Source organism: Osmerus eperlanus, chromosome 6 (genome assembly GCF_963692335.1).
Source record: "Osmerus eperlanus chromosome 6, fOsmEpe2.1, whole genome shotgun sequence".
NCBI lineage: Eukaryota > Metazoa > Chordata > Actinopteri > Osmeriformes > Osmeridae > Osmerus > Osmerus eperlanus.
In genome coordinates this window covers 9933752-9957762 of record NC_085023.1, presented here as the reverse complement: position 1 = coordinate 9957762, position 24011 = coordinate 9933752, and the positions used below count along the sequence as shown (strand labels likewise).

At 42.5% G+C, this 24011-nt stretch overlaps 1 protein-coding gene across 1 annotated transcript; it reads right to left on the bottom strand.

Moving 5' to 3' along the window:
• Positions 1-5848: 5848 nt before the first annotated feature.
• efemp1 (EGF containing fibulin extracellular matrix protein 1) lies at positions 5849-22118 on the bottom strand. The gene is made up of 11 exons (XM_062463362.1): positions 21963-22118; positions 21404-21518; positions 21139-21184; positions 20582-20863; positions 10951-11073; positions 10633-10752; positions 9625-9744; positions 9399-9518; positions 7983-8109; positions 7671-7863; positions 5849-7589 (listed from the first exon to the last, which is right to left on the bottom strand). Exons 1-11 carry the CDS (start codon positions 22097-22099, stop codon positions 7428-7430), a joined length of 1545 nt encoding a protein of 514 aa, XP_062319346.1. The 5' UTR covers positions 22100-22118; the 3' UTR covers positions 5849-7427.
• Positions 22119-24011: the final 1893 nt, after the last annotated feature.

Here is a 24011-nt window from a genome sequence, read left to right as displayed (position 1 = left end):
CGGGAGCGAGCAGACAGGGATGGGAAGCAGAAACACAGGCTGTCAGCCTATTGCATTAGGGGTAGAGCTCGCGGTCTTTTCCAGGTATAGGCTACACCTAGGTCGCGTCAGACTCATTTTTAAGACATGGCATGACAACATTCAGTGGCGGCTGGGAAGCCCCCGCAGCCCCCGAAAGGCGGGGGGGCCCCACTTCCTAAGGGCCCCGCCCTGCATATCAAAAAACAGACTGGGCCTATATAAAAATATATATATATATATAAAAAACAAGGAAAACTCTTTGAGGGCGCTCATTGAGAGCCCCAAGTTTCAACTGCCAGGTAAAGGAATTCCGTAATGTAGGCAACGTAACAGATCTAAATAGGCTAAATAGTCTCAAAATCCCTGAATCTGGCAACAATGGCTTTTGCGTGTCTTACGTGCCTTTTGGGCCATTACGCCTATTGAACGCGCACATTTCAAAAATACTAATCATAGGCTACGTTCTGCTAGATGACGGTAGAGACATGAGTAAAAGAAAATATGCACGCGGTGCTCAAAAGCGCAGCAATAAACTGTTGTCTGAACAAGCTCGAGCAAAACACCCGAAGATTACACACTTATTTAGACCAGCCAGAGAAGAATATTATACATCTCCAGACGAAACACTACCGCAGCCGCAGGTAGCTAGCAGCAGCACGTCTTCACCAGAAACCAACAATAAATATACTTGCTTAGCCTACTTATTGGCAAGAATAAATGTTTTCCTTTCCTCCATTGATTGTGTGTTATTTCGGCGATGCTATCCTTGGTGCTGAACTATCAGAAGGCTAGTGCTGTCTTTGGTTTAAACAATGACAAATGTGTGGCGGCCTGCGGAAACCCTTCACATCGTGAACATTTGGGTCTTTCTGGGTATTATACATATTTGGAAACTACAAACTATCCTGAATACAAATCTGTTTAAATAACTCAGATATCTTTATCACAACTGAAGTTACATCATTTTAAAGTTGACCTGTGTCAATAAAGTGATAAGCGAGAAAATTGCATTCCACTCCGTTTCATTCTAATTCTGTGGCGAATATGGAAAGGAAATCCTTTTGTTCGTAATCACGTTGTGAATGTAAATGTCAGTTTAAGTATAGGCTACATTAATAACTTCTCAGCAAGTTATTTTTAAGTTTAACAGCCTGACTTCATTGATCAGTTGTTTGGGGCTGCTGCAGCACTCAAAAGAGCAAGCAAACTGAGCATTTGATTTGAAATGGCTTGGAAATCTTGCTATAGCTGACATGTCCAAAAAACGTTGAAATTAACAGTTTTTCAGAAGCTATACTTTTTGTACATTACAATGAAGTTTACGGTGTTAACTATAGAAAACAGAAAACAATTTTCGATCTTTTATGGCTTATAGCCAACAATGAGCGGCCGCGACATCCGACGGGTTTCTGCAGGACGCCACACAAATAGGCTGCTATTATGATTTTATTATTTTTAAACTTTTTTTTTCTCTCACACTGGTGAATATAGGCTATATTTAAAGGTAGACAGCAATGTATAAGATAGTATGGAGATACATTTTGAGTGGATTTAGGGGAGGGGCCTCGAGCTCCGACTTTGCGGGGGGGCCTCTGCAAAGTCCCGGCCGCCACTGACAACATGTAGCCAAGATAATTTAGTAATGCATACGCATACAACAGCTACCCAAGATGTAGCCTAAAAGCTAAAGAAATTCAGCAGGATTTTAATAAGGTAAATAATCATCCAGTTGAACAATGGCCGGTGGAAAGACTGTTTGAGTGTACAAATGGCTAGGACACAGTTTAAATGGAGGGTGTATGTAGCTAAAACCTAAAGTAGTTACCTATTGCAATGGTATGCTAATTGTTTCAATAGAGCAGTGCAGTTGCGCATCAAACTGCTGTAACATTGCCATCTATTGGATAACAAGAGTTGGGTCATATGAGACAAAACATTAAAAAAAGGTAGATATAAATGTATCTATCATTACGTTTTAGTTACTGGCTTTACTTTTTTTCGATTGTGTTTGTTTCCTGGACTACGACAGAAGCACCGGTCTATTGATTATTTTACAATTGAAATAACGACTTTGTTGTTTGAGCTTTATCCACTAGGTGTCAGCCTTTACCTGCATTTCCAGAGTTAAATTCTAAATAGCTTAGGTATGACCCACGTTTAACCACGCATGCATGTTCCTCCATTGAAATACAATGTAGGGCTGAGGACAATGTCTGCCTATTGCAAATTATATATAATAATATTTAATTGATGATCCGACTAACAAATACCAATAACAAAAATATATAGGCTACATCAACAGGGATGTTCTGTAGCTTCTGATCATTTGTCCTAACAAAATCAGTCAGGCTCATCAGGACAATGACCATGACAAGGAAGACTTTGTATGCTGAAAATTGGACATACAATCCTGTAAAAACAACGAGAATCTGTTTGCTTTATGCATACCACCTCAACTCTCGAATACCTTCTACTGGAAAACTGTCTCTCGAAGGATAATTTACCACATTTTTATAGGTATAGGCTATAGTTTCCTTGAGATACTGGAGCAAAAAAACTAAACAGGAAGGAGATAAGATGGATCCAAACAAAAAGAGTGAACACTGGAAGTTGGCGTGAAGACGGGCATTTCTGGAATTCTGCATCTGATCCGAGTGTAGATCAGGTCCCAACACAGCAGATCTGTTCCCTGACAACACCAGTACCCAGGCCAGGCAGGCCTGAAACATTACTTTGATAGAAGAACAAGTCACAAGTCAAAATTGTCCTCTGCCTGGCATTTTCATTTTAAGATAACATCTGTGGTGTGTGTGTGTGGTAGTAATTGGAAAACCACATATTGAGTGCTGTTGTAGATACTGTAATGTCATTTATGCAAAGGAAAAGAGAAGCACACTGTCTTCTATTTGCATACTGTACCTGCACTGCTCTGGAATGTCTTAGGCATTGACATTTGTTCAGTCAGTTCATGCACACCGAAGTCTAATTGCAATGGCTCTACATGCTTTCACACACGACCTTCATACAGAGGGTCTACAGGGTGTAGACAAAACACAAGCATAACGCAAACACAAGCTTCCCACCAGATCATCAATTAGGTACAGCACACGATTGTACTATGAATAGTATAAGGTTCACTGATTAGTCATCCCCATACTATCACTTTCTGCCTGAAAAAAAAACCTTTGACTAAAGAGCCAGAGGGGTCACAAGAGAGCACACAAAAGGTCTAATGGAACTTATTGTGTGGGGTTGGTGTCATCATCTTTCTTCTCTACTTATCATATTCTCAGAGAAGCACACCTTACAAGGCAGAGCTTGCTCTCCCCTGTCTGCTCTGACAAGTCAATAAAACCCACTGGTATGCTGAATATTTTTGTAAGCAGAGATAGATACACGAGGCAGAGAAGGAACTAATGGGGGCGGGTTTGAGGAAAGTGGAAAATATGAAAAGGGGAACATCCAACTTGGAAATCCAGGACAGATGTTAGGCGATGGGATTGGGGCGAGGTATAGGAGGTTTAAGGGGGAGGGTGTGTGTGTGGAGTGTGGGGGGGGGGGGAGTTGTGGTGTATGTAAAAATCTTTGGATTTACAGAGGGCGTTAAAGTGTTATGGGTTTACCTTGATTGTCTCAGTACAATACGACAATGGACCCACTTCTAAATGGGTCTGGCCCAAGCTGGTGGGCAGCAGTGGGTGAAGAGCTCTATCTTTGTTCTGTCCAGGCGGATTTTTCTCTCCCGTCGTGACACACATGACCGTATTCCAAAAATCTTCTTTCCTTCACATTTTTCTCCTCTGTACTGAGCTCTCCGATTCTCTTCCTCCTGTTTGCCTCCACACTCTCTCCCCTGTTGATTGTTTTCAACAACTGCTGGGAAGCCTTTTTTTTTACACTGTGTGTACACAGTAGATGCTGTGGCAACAGAATGAAGCCTCTTGAACGTCCACTAAATAGAGGGGGAAAATTTGGCAAACCTAGCTACGGCTCGCCGTGATGTACGATTTGGCTAACGTTGTGCATTTTTTCTCTCTACCATCTTCTCAAATATCTCTTTGATACACCCATTCAGCATTAGATTCTGGAAAGATTGTTGTTAAAAAGCCCCATACATTATTCAGAATTACACACTTATCAGAGAGATCCAACTACTTGAGTTTAATTGACTACTATCTCTCTTCATAACACTTTTCCCCTTATAAATGTCATTCTTTATAGACAAATTAAGCCAAAAACAAGCATGTACGCCAATGCACTAACAAACGCCTTTCTAAAGAGCGGGCCCATTAATTGTCAGGCTATAATTACATGCATATCAGCCAGAGGCCAAGTCTTCAAGTTACTGCTGCAGAGTGTAATTAGAAAATTTAATCATACAGGTATGGACCTCCAGGATTTATATTCCATGCTGAATGAAGTCTGTATGAAATACTGTACATGTGTGGTTGAGCACCAAGCAGAAGGTGTTTATGGCCTGGCTGTCTGTCAACCACCGCATGCAGGGGCACCAAGGGACACACTCCAGTTCACATCAATGCAATGGCACCGCACTGGCATAAAGTACTGTACATGTGTGTGGCTGTGTGGATTTGTTGGGCAAGTGTGTGTTTTTGTTCCCAGGAGTGCGTTTGGAAATGTGCGTGTGTGTCAATGTGTCTGTGTTTTTGTGTTTCCTTGTGAGGCTATGGCATCCTCAAGGGGCACATGTGCCAATGGTAACAGTTGACCTCATCCTATTATATCTTTCCAGTCTCAAATGCCATCCATTAAACTAGTCATTTCTCACCTCTTCACACTCTCTAAATTAGAACACCTCAAGTCCGAGCCCTCTGAACGTTCACTCCTGGAGGACCCGAAAGGTTCGACATGACCGCACGCAATGAGGCCTTTGATTAAAGGTTCAAATGTGGTTCCTGACAGATTTATTTCTCAAATAGTGTTTTTCTTCTGATGCTTGTTTCCATGTGTTTCACTCTGTCTTTATAAAGGGAAACTGATGGGCACCATCAGGATTCACCACCAGGATTAAAAAAATATTCCTTAAAGTGAAATTAAAGTCTTGTAGTTCCACTCTCCGGTGCTCCATCTGTAGTGCACATGTCAACCAGACCCCAGAGTTCAACCCTACAGAACACTACAGTTTCCATAAACATTTGGTAAATCTTGCCTCCAGGTTTAGGATTGGGTAGAGGTTGAAATTGCCCTTGGGCACACATCTAAGATCAGCTTAACCTCTCAGACAACAACTTTTCAACAACCATCCACCTCCGATAAATAGATATGAGAACGACTGCTTCAAGATATAGAGTAGTAGAGGACTGATCACTAACTATTCGTTATAAACAATGTTAACAGAAATCAATTTCTGAGGAACAAAAGGTTAACATTGATGAATCCTCTGAGTAGAGTTGTAGCCCCTGGGTTTGGATCATGCCAAATAAGATGAAACCCATCTAACCAGCCTGGTGGAGCTGAGGACAGGAACACCTCATGTATCTTCTTAAACAGCACGGTAGTGTCCTCGGTAAACCTGTGGAGAACAGCAAGATCATTCCACAGTTGCCCCCCAGTTCCCAGCCCCTAAGGGTCTTTGAGCACACACACACATACTGTCAGAGTGGATTTATCCCTCTTGGTGCCAATAAGTGAGATTAATATGATAGGATACTGGATTTGTTTTTACATCCATGGGAAATCATCTTTTTGATCCTCAATATGGAAAAGGCTGCAATATTTTGGCAAACCACTACTTGTCTCATTACATAACACAGAACTGTAGCTACATGCAAAACGTAACTATGGAAAAAGGACCACACAGACAATATTGTGTTTATCCAATCAACTTTATTCTTATTGTAACATTTGCACTTCAGGGTACATTCAATCAAGGTTACATGTGTAAAAATATATATATATATATGTCATTTAAATAGAAAAAAGGATGTGAAACAATACTGCATCAGTCATGTAAGTCTGTGTCATTTATAAAGGCTGAAGTAACTTTTTTTCAACAGTATCAAAGAGAAAGTTGCGTTACAGTTGGTGTAATGTGTGTGTTAATTTTTGTATCCAGGGCAGTGTTAGTCACTATAGTTAATGTTGACCCTCGCAGTTTGAACATGGTTGAAATCATTGAAACATACAGTATTGCATGGCTAGATAATTCCCTCTAATGTGGACAGGTTGCTGTGAAAACAAGAACCATCAAAGCTAAAACATATGTGGCCAGTTTAAACCGGTTGCCATTGCATCAGTGCTGGTCGTGTATCTACAGTGTAACAGAGCGTCTGAGAGCCAAAAGCAGCCGGGGCCATGAAGGGTGTGTGTGTGTGTGTTTGTGTGTTAGACTGCTGTTGAGTGGCTGCATGGTCTTAACACTTTAATGATCCCCTGCTTCTTATAGAGGCTAGTTACGGGAGCGTCCTAATTATCTTTCTCACGTAAGCCTGCTTGGTTGCGGTCCGGCTTATTGACTGGGATCAACATGAGAGGGTGGAGCGATACCTCTGGGGTCTCGTCTCATGGTGGCACAGGTCGACTGCTTGCCCAAAACGAACGACCGGAGTGCAGAGCCAAGATGTGGCACGAACTGCCATCATTTCCTGAACATGTTCTGAGTTTGGGCCTTATGGCTGCTCTGTGTCCGGAGGGACCCGTTTAGAGGGCTGGGCTGAAGTATGGAGACAGAGTCATGGGGTTATGGGTTATGAACATGGCATTGCAAACAAGCGCGCACACACACACCCTGGACCTAGGGTATAATCTCCACCTCATTCCCTTCTTCTCTCTTTCCGTTTCTCACACTCTCTTTCTTATATGTGTAAACTCTAGGAACAAGCGTGACTTTTTCCTCAGATGAACATGATTAAACTCTTCTGCCCAAATTGTTACGGGCTCCAGACCTGCGATCAAACACAGGGCTGTGCTAACTGTACTCTGCATACTCATACAACCCCTTAGAAGATCTCCACAAATGGCTAAGGCCACCCACTAGGAAGTTAAGGATTGCACCTTTAAAGAGCAAAGGGTGAAGTCTCACTCACAAGGAAAGTGTGAATTTCTTATCTTATTATTATTGATTTCAACATATTGATTTGATCTTACATACTATCACAAGACAGCAGAGTCAGTCTCACACAGAAGGACAGGTTAAGTAGACTAGGCTTGTGTGAAGGTAATGTTATAGTATTGCAGTAACATCAAGCCCTCATCATATAAGACAGACAACAATGACAACATCTGTGCTGAGCTTGCTGGGCAGGGGGTGGTTGTGTGGTTGAGACCATTAGCAGGGCAGAGCAAGGCTGGGCTGAACTGTGGTGAACTGTGTTGCTGGACACGGTTAGGTAGCGCTTTGTCGATTTGAGCTTGGCTGTGCTGGGCTGTGTTGTGATCGGCTGCTCTCAGAAGGAGTATGGACCCACGATGATGGTGAGTCGTAGTAGGGAGCTGGAACGATAGTTCATGGCCATGTGATGGGTGACCATCTCCAGGTCCACCACGTGCTCTCTGGGGCCCGACAGAGGCTTGGTCATTACCAGCATGGCGCTAACATTGCTAGAACGCTGAGAAACAATACCATTTTAAGGAACGTAAAAATATGACATCTTTGTTCTGGTTTCCATTGTAGCTCAGTTCTGACTTACCCTGAGGAAGAACTCGCCAGCTTCATTGCCAGCTTTGATCCTGAAGGTATTGTGTGTGTTGGGATAGATGTTGGTGGCCTGGATCTGGAAGATGTCTGCTGGCACAGAACGTTCCGACTGGATACTCATGTATTTGAAGACGATAGATGGTGTGAGGCCCTGGCACTCAGTGGGCGATCGGCAGATACAGCGGCTGTAAAGAAAATCACACAAACATGAGAGGAACCTCGAGCAAACCATACGAAACACCTATAATGAGGAGCCCAGACACATTTTCTCTTAAAAACCAACAAAAAAACATAATTGACACACTTCTCCGACGTCCTGACGTAAGGCTCCTGGCATGGGTTTCTGGGATAGCAGCGGAAGCCTCCGTAGTAGTTCCAGCAGGTCTCGTCTTCTTGGCAGTCATGTGACCCTGTCTCACACTCATTAATGTCTGGGGGAGGGAGAGGGAATCAGACTTACAGTACCATAGCAGGTTACACATACAAAAGTACAGAAATGTTCTTTTGATGGGTTTTTCTGTAGTAGCAGTAAGTTCTGCATGAGTGGGAGTCTAAGATGTGGAGTTGGTTAGAGTCCTATAACCACAGAAATAAGAAAGAAAACACAGGGAACCCTGCAGGAGTACAGAGGGCCAAACACGGTACCAGGGGAAGCCCCCTTGGTCCTGCAACCCAGTTCCAGGCTCTCCTTCTACAGCCCCTCTGCCCCCACTCCAGGCCCACCGATCAAACCACCAAGCTATTTCTGGTCAAACAAGCTGGATTCAGCACAGAGAGCTCTTACTGACGGAGCACGCCGGATTCATGCTCCACGCTCCCTTCCAAAGACTGCACCTGACTGACCGAGGGGGAGAGGAAAAAATAACAGCCTTGCTCTTTGAAGGAGCTTTCAAAGTCAAAAGAAAAAAGACTTCTGAACCAAAGTGAGGTACATAAATTCACAGGATTGGCTTAGCAGGCGATACAGGGTTGCTGTGTTTGTGTTACCTAACCTCTGCATTCTTTCCATGACAGTTTGGTTGAGAGAATGCACCTTTATTCCACTATATACAGTATCTCCCTGTAGCGGAGATAGGGAGGGGAAGGGGTGATCAAATGCCACTTGGAGGAAAGGAAAGAGAGAGTTATGCCACCGATACCCTATATGACTTCAAAAGTCCTTGCATCGCGGCATCGCCTCTCAAGTTTTTTGGCATGTCAACGTAGTGGGCCATACACTAAACTATTTGGCACAGAGGGGGTGTCACACCTGCAATATTCTTCTAACCCTAACCCTTGGTGATAAGGTTCCAATTCCATGTTGTCACATGAAACCAAAAAATCTACTTCACTGTGAAGGTAAGTAACTAAAAACAAATGAAAATGAAAAGGTAGCCAGCACATATTTTGTACAGTAAATACTGTATATGGTCTGATGGGAATATTCAACTTAACCAAAAGGAAAACACCACTTTTGCCTGCTAACTAGAAGGAGTTCTAATTGGCTATTGATTATCATGCAACTGACCACTGGCGTGCCTAAGATATCAACCTTCTTGATATCTTCTGGATGTCTGGAATGCCTTTCTGCAGCCACAGATCGCGTTTCTGACTAGCTCACATAATAGAAGGGTCGGTGATTGGCCACGACTTCCAATCTTGCAAATCAGAGATCCCAGTTTCAACAAAATTGACATCCGGCACCAGAGGAGTGAGTAGACCTGAAATCTGAAGTGGGTACCTTGACATAGCCTGGTTCCCTGGAGCTGGTAACCTTCTGGGCACTCACAGGTGTAGGCCCCTGGACTGTTGACACACTGGTATTGACACATGTAGCTGGAGAAGCTGCACTCGTCTATGTCTTTAGGAGTCAGATGCACATGTATGAATGAACACACACATAAAAAGAATGAATGTCTTTGTTTATATGTGTCATATTGTGTGTTTGCGTGCGGGTGTGCGCTTACCTTGGCAGGTGACTGAATCATCTGCAAGCTCAAATCCATGGTCACACTGGCACAGGAAGGAGCCCATGAGGTTGAAACACTGGTGCTGGCAAGGGCTGTTCACCTCACACTCATTCAAATCTGAAGGAGGAACAAAGCAGTTGGTCTTCACACACGTTGATCTCTAGCCATCCGTCAGTCTGACTGTGAGTCTGTCAGTGTACACACCTGAACCTCTATACACTTACCAGTCTGCCTGTCAGCCGGCCTATAAGTCTACACAAACCTAGACCTCCCTCTGTCCACCAGTCAGTCTGCCAGTAAGTGTCCACAACCCTAAACCACCAGTCAGTCTGCCAGTCAGCCGTGAGGAGGGTTCCCCATTCACTTTTTTACCGATTCAGTTGTTCTCAAGACATTCCTATTCCATTCCTCCAACACATTGCCCTATCACACATTGAATCAGTTGTGTGTGTGTGTGTGTGTGTGGGGGGGGGGGGGATTGTGCATTGACGTCAACAGGAGATTCAGGTTGCGCTTGCCAATCTCACATTGTGCAGGAGCCAAGCATAACCTTGCTGGGTACGTGTTGTTTTGTTCCTTAATCATTGCAATAGCAGTTTAGCCCTCTGCACCTTGTTGTGATGGAGCGATAAGAGGACAATGATTGTGAGGCCGGAAAATGGGGAGCCATGTGCCTGCACCTGCACCTGCGCCCTCCTTTCTGCCTTTCTTCCCCTCCCTCCCTCCCTCCCTCCCTCTCTCCGTCCACCCCCAGGTGCTAAGGTTTTAGCAACCTATTCAAACCATGAGGCAAGCAACATGCGGATGTCCCCAACACGAAAACAAACAGAATTGACAAGTACATGTAGACCTCTGCATAGAGAGGTCAAAGGTCATCTAAAGTATGGCTTCTATAGTCTTTTGTGATCCCCGATGTGGTTGGGATTGTATTTTATCCACACATGCATGCACACACACAAATATCTTACTGGATGCAAACACACAGAGGTCTTGAACGTGACTTACCCACACAGCTATGGTTGTTACTGGCCAGCCGGTAACCTTGGTTGCATTCACAGTAGTAGGATCCATCAGTGTTGACACACCCATGCATGCAGGAATGGGAAAGAACACACTCGTCTCTGTCTGTGGGTGACAAAACATACACACGTACAGGACGCACCGGAAACACATATGCACATGTACACAAACAAGGTATTCATGCACACACACATTCATACACACACACATCGTAAAAAAACAAAGGAAGGCGCAAACAAAACAGCACAACCTTGCCAAGTATTCATGGAGGTTGGTCCCATTCCTGATTGTGGATTGGCTCACCCACACACTGGTCTTCACTCCTCTGGTAACCTTGCTGACACTGGCAGGTGAAGGAGCCTCTGGTGTTGTAGCAAGTCTGGTCTGGACCACAGGTGTGTACGCCTGTAGCACACTCATCTATGTCTGAAAGACACACACACACACACAAATTATAGCTCAATGAGGACGAAAGAGATTCATGTGTATGACATGCAGTATGTATGTAATGGACAGAGTCCTATACAGCCACACACATACACATTCATATGGCAGCTGAGTAAAGGGAGCGAGAGAGCTCTTATCCAGAGTTGGGTGTGGTGGAGACTTCAGACTTATCATATCTACTGCTAACGGGACAGCAGTGAGTGAAAGGGACTACAAGTGTTTGTGTGTGTCTTCAAAAAGTTAGCAATAAAATACAGCTTAAGAAGCCATTGGATGTGTTAAGTGCTTTGAACCACAATAGCTCCTCTATATGCACACACTCCCTACATTTCCCCTACCTCTGTCTATTGCTCTCTCTCTCCCCCTCCCTCTCTCTCTCCCTCCCTCTGTCCTCCCCTGAGAGCATCAATAAGCAGGTGTTTGAAGTTACTGCGGCACTTCTTTAGAACTCCTCCATAGTGAAGTGATGAGTCATTCCACAACCCAAGAGCAGAACTTTTGTAGTCCTCACACAATTTCACTCTAACACTCACATTTCACCCTCAGTCTTACTCTGTCCCAAACACACACGCAGACATAGCCTCACACTCTACTTTCACACACTTTCTCTCTCTTTCTCTATGATAATTGTGGCACGAGATGTAACTAAGGTTGTGAATATTGTAGCTGATCCCAAGCTCCACATTCAGCATATTCTTTAGTCTGAGTTCATAATACATCCTCTCGTTTGATCGATCAATCTCTCTTTAAATCATGGCTGCACTCTGTATTTCTTTCTGTTTGGGTTTGATAGCATGTTCTCTTAAGAAGGCATCATACTGTAACACATGATAAAACCCTCCTGCACCTCTCTCTCTTTCACACACACAACACCCCCCCCCCCCCCTTGTATGCTCATACCCCCTTCTGGGCCCATCAGCAGTCCTACTGGGTGGTCTGAGCCTTCCCATAATGCACAGATCTCTGACAGACAGTTGGTAACAGCTTAACAGTGTGTCAGCTGCTTTGACACAAACATGCACCAAAAGGTGCCACACTGGGAGAGCTGGGAGATGCTGATATCTAATGTGATAGATACTCATTAGTTAATTACTGTAAACTACCTGCACACTGGTAGCTCCTGTACTTAGTTCACGTTAGAGTGTTGGAGCAGGACATACAGCTTGTCCGCTCAAGAAATTCAGAGTATGGAAAAAGTCACAGACACACCCATTTTATTTCTTGTCAGCTCAGCTCCAATAAAAAGCATGTGTTTAAAGAAACCCAATATTTCATTCACAGGAATATCTGGTGGCAATTGCTACCTTCTCTCTATAACTTATAAACCTTATACCCATAAAATATCCACCAAAGCAGCTTAGGGGGAAAAAACTATTTGTCTGTAAATCTCAGGTTAGAGTATTTCAAAGTGTGCTTTCCCCTTTAATAAAACCCCCACTGATGACCACATAGTCACTTGACATCTTTGAAACATGTGTTTTTATTACAAAACCTATTTTAACGAGAGATGTGTTTAACAGGTTCTCCTTTCTCTGAGCTGTGACTTTTTTGTTGTCAGGACCACAGGTTATAGCTTCATAAAAAGCTCTCTTGGTGGTCATCATCTTAATGTGTGCGCACGCGTGTGTGTGTCTGTGTGGCTGTACTGATATGTACAACCACTACCGTTTCCTCATCTCTAACCTTGCTCCCACACCGTTCTATGGGGAGATGAAAAGAAGGGGTGGTAGATGGGGGAGGGGAAAAGGGAAAAGGTGGAGGCTCTTATTCGGAGGCCAAGTAGCTTTTCATCATCCCAAGGTTGATTTAAAAGGCACAGTGTGTATTTGATGTCAGACTTAAACTCCCAGATTTTAAGGGAGATTTACTCTAAATGACTTGTGGGAGTTGGGGTTGCGGACGCTGGTGACCAATCAAAACGTGTGAGATTATATGTGGGTGGAGTGGCATGAACCCTGTAACCATACTGCATGTGGTAACAGCAGTGTGTGTGTGCATTTTTGCTCATGTGTGTGCACCTACGCATATCTGTCCAAAACAGAGACCAAAATTGTTTGGCCATTTTTCAGAACAATGTGTTTTCTACTCCAGATTTATTCTGACATGATAGGGCTTGTTGTAATTATCCCTCAAGCGCATTTGGTCTTGTTTTCACTAAACCACCGCAATGGAAAAAAGGAGGCAGTCCAAAGAACAGCTTGAGTCATCTTTCTGTTAGCTTTGCTTTGGTTCTGATTATTGGATCATTCAAACTTCTGGGAAGGCATGGGGCAAACTGTTTGAAGTTAATGACCCATAAAATTTCACAACATCAACTTTATGAGGCTGTCATACACAACAGCCCCTGAGGGGGGTATGGTGGGGGTGGGGGGGGTTATTGAATCTGAAACACTTTAGCGCAGCCTCTCCACCCAAATACTCCAAGTTGTTTCATTTATAGACTTTCAAATGTGCTATAAAGCGACACAATTATCAACGTCTTCAGAACAAAGAGGACGAATGAAGGATAATACAGTACAGTTAAAATACGCAGAGCAATACATCCAGAGAAGCAAAAGTGCCGTTTAGGCATTAACAAGTAGGAGATGACTACGCTGTCCATATTCAGTCTTGAAGCTGTAACTTGAATTGCTTTAGAGGCACACACTTTTAATACGTTTCATGTCTGTTTGAACAGATTTGACTGTTTTGACTGTCAAAATTTGCATAGGAAATATTGTTGACTAATCATGCGTGTTTCAGTGTATGAGGGTTTGATAATCTTATTCTTCGAAGAGAAGCGTCGATGGATGGATGGATAGACCTATAGAATGAGAAAGAATAGATGTGTAGATAGATAATAGAGGTACAGAGTCTTGTCCAGCTTAACGGACCTGAGATTTACAGTAACGCAGCGTCCCATGATGTAAGCGGAAAGATCAACACGCATGAGCAGATCAGAGGAGGACACAGCTGGCCCTTGGACAGCCCCCGACCTCTGAGTGACTAATAACAGCAACATTAAACACTTACACACAGGAGGCACAACTTAGCTGTTTCCCCTCTCGTTCCTCCACACCAGCACTGAAGTGTGTGTGTGCGTGTGTGTGTGAAGGGGGGGCGGTGGAAGACTTGAAATATGATTTTGCTCCACTGGGTATGGGAACAAGCCAAACCACATGCAATAACAGCACACTGAACAGAAATACTGCAGAAGCCAATGGGTGGCTACTAGCAGGACGGTTGAATGGGGCTGCACACAGGGTCATTTCATAAACTAATACAGGTCATACAGTTAATGAAGGTAAATTTATCTTGGATTAGCATCAACTACCATAAGAGGTTCCACAGAGAAAAATAAACGCTCATCTAATACATTTTTTATTTTTTACATTCATTCATACTGAAGTCCTACAATAGCAGTTGCTGTTTGAGGATTCAGTAGGTTAAACGTGAAGCAAGGTGAGTTATTGTTCAAGTGTCTAACCAGCCACAACAGAGTGCTCTGGAGTACTGGAAATTAATAATGTAAAAAAGACAATATCTAAACATCATGATAACATTTTGGGGTTGAGAAATAGCTGTTTTGCATAAGCTGTTTATGTTGTTCTAGTCGTCAATATTGCCAGAGGCTTTAGTATGCAGCCCCAAACATTTGTTTCATGTTTCAAAAATCTGTCCATCTACTGTACATTAGGAACACACACTGTACCTCTGTAGTTTTTTTATGGACAAAAACAATGTTCATATCAGTGATGTTCTCCGTATCTGCTATGTTTTAGAGAAACAAACACTGATATCATCTTATCTGAAGGAATTTCCTGCAAAGTTATAAACACGTCTTAAGGGCGAAATCCAATCCTCCATTTTTGGTATGTGCAAGCTATGCACGAATTGGTAGCTCTGTGGTGAACCACCACAGGAAGTTAATCTCTTTAAACACCGAATCTACCTCATAATAGTAAAGATCAAAGAGGAAGCCTTGTGAACAGCAGTTTGTCTGGCAGTGGTTCCCTCTCTACATTCCTGCTGCTTACAGATCGATGTAATTCTCATCTGTCGAGGGAGTAAGTCCTCCCATCACAAGACGAGGAAGCCAACGGAAAAAACAAGCATGTCAAACATTCCAGAAATATTCCTCTCAAGTGAATTGCATCTTCATGGAAAAATGTAATTTCTCACACAAAGACCTGCACGGAAAACTATAGACGTTTGCCATCACCACAAGCTTAGGGGTCTTTAAATGACATATTTTGGATGTGTTCCGAGCATCAGCATGTGAACTGTATCCAAACAAACCGGAGAAGACTTTGGCCTCTAAGACGCCTGACAGATCAGCATGACATGTACTGTCATGCTGCACTCCGTATTGACTGCAATTTTAAACTAAAATAAAAATTAAAAATTATTCAGGCAAATATCTATTTTTAAAGTTGAATTGGAAGTGTCTAGAAATCAATACTGGAGGTTAGTTAATATCACCTGATACAATAAATTGTTTTTAAATATGAAACTGGATACTTAGTTTTGTTGGATTGCTTGGATATACTGTCAGCATATTCATATATATGCAGCGTTTTCCCAAATGTATACTTGCTGTATATTGATCATTTATAAAAGCTTAACTTCACTAACTTGAACTCAATAGCTGAGTATTTACAGTACCCACATTTAATACACTAATAAGTAATTTAAATGGCTGCTTGGCCAACCTCCCAAGCTACCACTCTGTAACTTAGTATAGTAGTTCTAAAGTGTAAGTGGTTGCTGACTGTAATTTCAAATCATAAAATATCACCTCTATCCATCATCAGTTTTAATGATTGATTAGATTTCTTTAATAAATGACTCTTGTTGAAAGTGGAAAGTGACCTCACTGCTAGTGAAATAGAGAGAGTGACCTAATATACATACACAAGGGTACAACAAGCCATTTATAGACATCTTTAGTGGTGTGGTATATTACAGTACCAGTTGATGTGTGTGTGTGTTTTGAGGGTGGGGGTGGGGTCAGTCATGGAAAGGGAAAGCACATCATTAAGCTGTCACACATACAGTAACGTTAGTCAATACAGCTCTTGAGTAAGGCGATACATTGTGTCACTACAACAACACTGTGTTAGACTTAAGTTCAATTTCAGAAGACAAACGACAAGTACATTTAAACTGAGAATGAACAAAGAAAACTGATTACGGTATGTTTCACAAGGTTGAAATCACAACAAACACACAATGTGGAACCAAAAAGCATCAGTGCTACAGCACAACAAATATTCAGGGACCCTTGATAATCATTCCTCACATATGTAAGGTCATGAGCAACAAACCACTGTATGGGATTTGTGTGTCAGGTTTTTATCCTCCCCTCTGCCCTCCTGACTCCACACTCGCAATTTCCTCTGCAGAGCGGTGAGTAAGTGCTGAGTAAGCATGATGTATGCACTATTTGATACACTGAGGTTTCTTCTCAACTGAAGACACAGAGAGGAAAGGAGACCCCAGCATTAGCAGACTAAGCATGTGAGACCACTAAGCAGCCACAGCAGAAAACAGACAATTCCCTCTTCAAGGAGGACAACCGCCTCATTTAATCGAGTGAGGAGCATGAGGCTTGGTGGATGTCCTGCCCATGCATGCCCATTGCTTGTGCTACTATTGTAGCAACACCTAGTGGTACTGTACGGGTTTATTTATTTCAGTTTGTTCTTGATTTTTTCTTGACTCTTGCCATAGCTTCAATTTAATGCCAAAGTATTTCAAACTGCAGACATGTTAGTACAAGCTCTAAAATCTTTTCTCACAGCACGTATCCACTGAACAACAGAGTCACTCCACACTGTTCGGGGGCCAGTAGCACCGGTACAGCTCTGTTTCCATTATCCAGGGTCTTTGAGGATTTTTGATTTACAATGAAGAGCAAACCATTGACATCGTCCAAAACAAAAGTAATTTTTATGTTATAAAACAAGATGTAGGTTAAAACTCAGATGCAACATATTGATTTCAAGAATCAAGATTGACAAACAAGCTCGCTGTTACTGCTGAGATTCACCGTTATTTGGCCAGATGAACACATTCTGAAAGCGTAAAGTGACTGAGTGTCAGTTGGTTAGCAAGAAATAGATATTTATCAACTTCTGATATCCCGTGAGCATATTGGTTCACTAGCTATTCACAGGAGACACTTCACAAAACCTCTCCCTAGTGTTCCCTAAGCCCAATAGCAAGTTGTGCCAAGGAGGAGCCCACAAGCACAGCCAATGTTAGTGTCTGCAGGACAAATGTTATCCAGAAGGACTTATTCGCACCTGGTGTAGCACTATTCAAGTAAAGGAGAGATTCGACAGCTCCAACTCACTTTATGATTTCTGAGACTCCCCTGAGACATGCAAGAAGGACATAAGGACTCACACATATGTAATGGAAGAAATAAAAGGGAATTCATTTTTCCCACCCCTAGAGGGTTGGGGTTAGCTCAGGTAGAGAATGTGAAGAAGTTAACTGCGATGAGTTCTGGTTTGTGTTGAAATCTGGGGGACAGAAAATAAAGTTCCTAAAATGTGTATACTTCCCACATGTGCATTTCTAAGCCTCGCATAAATCAACTGGATTGAACCACACTAAGGAACATAAGTTGCAACATGCACCTGCTAATACAGAAACAGCTGACTTCATGCTGCAACCTTATGTTCACCTTCCTGCCGATTCCCAAACAAGCACAATGAGGCAGCTAAACATAATTTATTAAGTCTGACTTGAAATAATGCCTTCTAGTAGAACATCTTGAAGCTAAAGCCGGACAAACTTTGCCACTGAACATAGATCAGGTGTGTTGGTACCTGCCCGAGTTCTACTGTAGGTGTCAGCATCAGTGCAGAAAGCTTTACCTCCCATAGAGAGCTAAAACCCGGATGAAAAGATCCATTGCCTATTCAGTGTAGCCTAGGCATCAGTGGGACCTGCAGACTTACGTCAACCTCTGTGTGCCTGTTGCCATTTACAAGAGGCTCATCATAACACAAATGGGATTTACCTTTCCATTCACAATGTAAGTCAAGGCTCTGGTAATAGAACTGTTCAATGAACAATGTGAAGGTAATGGTCTGTAATGATGTTGTCCGAGTACAAATCTCTTACAAGGACTTAGACATCAGCAATCTCTACAGTTCACAATGGAATCCAGTCCAACATCTTGCAGATGCATCTAGCAACAATGGAGGCAAGAGTACATGGTGACTGTAGTTCAGGAGGAAATAGCATTAAGAAAAGTTTCATCTGTGATTTAGGCATGCTGGGCTATTATAATACTTTCAGGTTAAAAGAAATTGGCCCACAAGACTATTCCTAGTAAAGGCTTTGTTGAATCTTGGAAATCAGGAAAAGGTTTGTATTACTTTTGAGAAGGCAATGTACAGTGGCATACCTCTTGGAGTTCCGTGCTGGCTAGCTACGTCATAGATGGTGGTAAAGGTGGGATGCTATCCCTTATTTGAAACTATTATAACACTGTCGCTTAAACAGACTGCACCTACAAAGTTGCACTTAGATATGATGTTATTGCAAACAAGGTGGATTGGTTAAACTCACTTCTCAGTATAATAACCGGCGATCGAATTGCTATCTTAAAACACCTAGTGCGATGTTGTAACCTGACCAGACTCAGGATCCAAGTGCAGAGGGTTTATTATGAACAGGGTAGTCGAGGAACAGGAAGTAGTCGATACACAGGCAGACAGAGCTATAGAGGTTATCCAAAAACGTGGTCGGAAGACAGGCAAATGGTTGATCACAGAAATGTACAAAACTGAATATAACAAGGCTCAGACTGACTATTTAAGAAAAGAGTAAGACTTCGCAAAGAAACTAGGAAACACTGGGGTTTAAATAGCAAACTAAAACAAGTAAGAGGTGAAATAAATTAACTCAAAACTCAGGGGAATCAGAGCGCAGCCTCCTTGCAAGCTGTGCAGAGTACGTAGGCGTGACAGATGTCTATGAAAGGTGGTTGTTGAGGATCAGTGGGTCAGAGGAACCTAGTTTGATCTCCCCAGTAGCCAAGTGAGGAAGGAAGCGATACTGAGAAGCAATACAATTGTTATTGTTGCGCTGCCCTATTATCAGGGGAGGGGGTTGCCGACGGAGGGGGGCGCAAATGTGTTTTTTTGGGGGGGGGAGCAATAGCCCCTCCAAATGTCTGTGCACATCCCTATTGCTCCAAAGGAAATGTTGAAGTATAGAAGTCAGCATTTAATGTTTGGAATTGGAACAATTCGAATGTGAAGACAAAAAATGCTGAATCATTGTATAGGCACAGCCTTCTAAAAGCAAGTCTGGGTCTGTTAAAAATAATATTCGTTTTTTTTTTAAGTCTAGATATGACCACATTAAGTTGCATTAACTAACGGTCAGACAGCTTTGTACAGCTAATGGTGTTTTCTATACTATGTTAGTAATGTTAGCAATACCATCATTAAACTTACAAACTATAACAAAAACATTAAGCACTACTGAATCAGGTAAAAGGTAGTACAACAATGATGTATTCATTTAGCAGGAAATTTCATCCAAAGCAACATACATTGAACCTGCATCCCTTGATCTGCAGACAAGCGCTATGCCACTGTCATCTACCCCAAATACTTATTTTAGCTAGACCATATATTACCACATGAACTGCTAGCTTATCGTTGTGTAGTTATCTGTCTTATGTCATAAGAAACATGTTTGTGACATCTTTTTGTACAGTTTTACTGTTCAACACAAGAAACTTGGAAATTATCCATCCATCCATCCATAACATTATTTAGTGAGGACAGAGTAGAGGAGTTGAGAGGTAAATAATAAACAATCTCTTTAACAGAAAGAAATAAACAAAGAATGAATGCGAGCAGAATCCTAACTTTGATTTCCAATCGTCAATAATTTCACAGCTCTCTCATACTATTTCTGCATCTTTCCATCACCAAACCCCTCACCCTGATGATGCAGTATTTTTCACCACCAGACTTAATGCCGAATGCTAATTGGCGCGAGAAGCTCTTAACCTATTACATTCCTTTCTATTCTCTCCTGTTTCTGTTCTCTCTCTCTTTTCCCCTCTCGCTTACTCTTACTCGCTCTGCTGTTTGCTACTGCAGCAGCACTGTTGGACACCCGCAACAGGAGTAATGTTCATGTTTTGAGAGGAAGTTGAACACTGGCCAAAAACATCACACTGCGAGCAACCTGAGAGCTCAGGAAACCTGACATCACAGAGAGAAAAACTGAGTAGCGTTCAACACTCGCAGCAGCTTCAGCACGCAAGGTTGAACTGCTGTTCCCTGTTCAAGAGGTAGACAGACTTTGAATGGTTTACATTTAAAGTGAGCATGCTTCAACTGCTTAAACACCCATCTAGTAGTTAGAACGTATGTTATACGGTATCATGGGACGCTTTCCAAAATCTTCTATGTCCCAGTTAATAAGCAGTTCACAAGGAATAGGAGGGTCAGATATAGGGGTGGGCTACCTCTGCAGAAGTTCTGGTCGTCCGGTGTGAAGCCGGGAGCACAGTGCACGGTTCGAGAACCCGTGCCGACCCCACCGCGGCCAGGCAGGACCCGGGGGGGCTGGAGTCTTGTGGGCGGGACTGGAGGGACCAGTGGGATGGGTTCTGCGGCGCGGAACTGGTCGTCGTCGTTGCTGACAAAGATTTGAGCATTCTGGGGTAGGCAGAGGTAACCGCCGAAGTGATTGATGCACTTCATTCCTCCTTTACAGGCATCATTTACCAGTGCACACTCATCAATATCTTGAGAGAGGGCGAGGGACGGAGATATATATAGAGAGAAATAGATAGATAGGGTGAAAGAAAAGGAGAGAGAGAGAGATAAATATAGTTAGACAGAAATAGAAAGATAGCGAGATAGAAAGAGGGAGGAGAGAAAGAGAGAGGAGAGAAATATTATTTCCAGACTCCAAATGTACACACTAACTTCAGATATAACTGCCTTTCATAAACAGAGTAGGATGTATCACTACTTGGTACGGTATCATCAAATTGTACAGTACTTCCATATGTCTTACCCTTGCACACCTGTCGAACAGGGTCAAACTCATATCCATCTGTGCACTGGGAAAAGAGTATTAAAGAGACCATTCAATAATTAATTTTTCACCCATTTACTTTGTGGTAAAAATAATAATACATTGATTCATCTCTTCTTCTGTGACATCATGAGAAATACCTGTCAATTTTTACATACTTCTGAATATGGTTTAGTATGTTAAAACCTATTTGTTTCATTGACAATCAAGCAAGGTGCAGACATCCACGCTGTGGTCAACTTACTGTGTAGGTGATTGGCTCCTCCACGTCCTGCGAGAGGACATGGGTGAAGACGGCGCAGAGACACACGCAGATCCCCAGCATAGCGTCGAAACGACGAGTCTGGACTAAGAGTTCCCTACCGAGGTAGCCACGGGGGAACAAAATGGATTAAGAAGAAGCGATCATTTTTCCTTGACAGGCTACACGTTTTAATACCCGTTATTACATCATTGATGGAATTGCTGAGCGAGTGCAAACATCTCCCGCTAATGGCGCGTTGTTAGTGTTGGCACCGCTCCAACTAACTCCTCTGAGTGTTTTTCTCGTGTTTTTTCCAAACGGATCTGGCGCGTAATGCTCGTAAAGATGATCATGCATAGTCTATGGATAATTCATGGTTTAACGTTTTAATAATTAGTGCAGAATTTTATGTATTGAGTAGATCAAATATATGTTTTCAGAGGTTCCTGATAGAGACCCGTTATCCCGTTATCGTTGTCGCATCCCTCCGGTGCCTCACCTGCGGTTGCCAGCCTAACCTTGGAGACATAAGTCGTCTCGCAACCATACCTGGTCTTACCTGCAGTATCTGTGTAACCTGTTGATGTAGACTCCGTTTCCAAATATAACAGCAGCTACTTTAGGATGCGCGGCCGGGTACAGAGCGTGTGGTGTGTTTGGAGAAACTGGTTGGTGTGCAACACTTCTGGCGAACATGCGGTTCTTGTGGAATGTTGGGGGCGGTGTCCCGGACAGGTTGCTCTGGGGGCACAGCGGAATCCTTGCACTGGTCTGAGGACTGATAGGATGCAGCGGTCTGGATGATGCTGTAGAGTGGCTCCCTCTATAGGCAAACTGTGGCAATACAGAGAAAGTTTGACGAAATCTATTTTCTCAAATGAAATAAGCAGAATGGTTGAAGTCAGCGGTTGTTGACTTGGTCCAGCGTGTACATGAGGTTACACTGATGGTTAGATACATTTCTTCTAAGAGACGTCCTGTATCTGCAATAAATGTAATGAGAGAAACAGCTCCCACGTGACGTGGCCATGAATCTCCATAAAGTTGTGGGTTCTGCAAATCCTAACGGGCGTGTGGAGGATCTCTGTAATTCCCCTTATTTCTGAGGAGCAGGTGGTGAATCACATCATCTGTTAAAGACCTCTGTCAGCACCCAGTACATTAGCCTCTAATGCGTCTCCTGGTGTTTACAAGATGCCTGTGCTTCAGAAACATCTGCCGGACTTGGCAAGTGCTACCGCATTTCCCATGGGCGAAAAGAGAAAATCTGTGTGTGTGTGTGTGTGCGTGCATGCATCAGTTTGCCAATGCACCGTTATTGGCCCCATCTAACCCTCCCCCAGGAGTGGTCTGGATGACATACAATTGTAGAAGTATTCTGTAAAATATACAGGTGTAAAACCAAGTTTCCTGTCTGCAGAAAAATACGAACCCATTGTCCTTGTGTAAAAGTACTGCAAAATGTGTTCTTGATTCATAATTTTTTTTATCTTTACAAATATAGACCTTGTTTTTTTACAATGAAGATGAAAGGATGTGTAAGATAAGAGAACAATACACTTGCATTACATTGATATATATTACTCGTTTATCCAAAGAAATATCCAAAAAATGTATAGTGCAGGAGATAATCAATGACTTGACACAACTGTAATCTGTGTTAAATGAGATCAGATAAAACCAAATAGGTTTAATGTTGCACACACAAGATAACGAAAGAAGTTATAAAACCAGAATACTAAATGGATTACCTGAACAAACACAGGTAAATGGTTTGTTGTGATTTGCTTTTGAGATAGGAAGATTATTTTCATTGGCAAGCTGTCGAGCAGATATCACAAAGAAGCCACAAATGGACTTGATGAATCAAAGGTGCTCTGACGTACTCCATGGAGATTAATGGGTACATTTATACAAGATTGACGCAAGAACGGATGAGACTAAAAGCTTTACTGCAGGTGAAAGGTGATACAGTTGGTGATGCCACAGAGGCATTGACGTCCATAATTTTTTTTATTCTACAGTTATGTGCTTCCAAACATAGGCCTATAGCTATTCTGAAAAGACATGTTTATCCCATAATTGATGTGATTTATTCAAACACAATCCAACCACAAGAAAATATCACATATGACCTCATATGGTCATTTAGTATCAGCGGTCATCCGAAAGCTAGGAAGAAACAAAATATTCTGTTTGCGGAAACGCAAAAAATTCAACTTTGATGTGAGAGATGAAGTTTTTTGTTAGCTTTTTTTGTAATGGTAACTGCTTGATTGTAACTTGATATAGAAAATAATTTGTATTTTGCTGAGACTGCTGATTATCATTGTTGTGTGTCACTGCACAATAAAAAGAAGCAAATCATATAAATTGTAAAATGTGTCATTTTTATTTCTCATTCACAATGCATACAGGGACAAACATGCCTGTTTACCTTTCACATAAATTGTGTAAACATACATAGTGGATCATAGTCTTGCCTTGTCAAATAAAAATATAGGATGCAAATGAATCTGATGATCTTTCGATGCTGACGGCAATGCATCAAGTACTGTTGGCCATTCAGCATCAGCCAATCAGTTCCTGATGCAGTATCGTCCACATC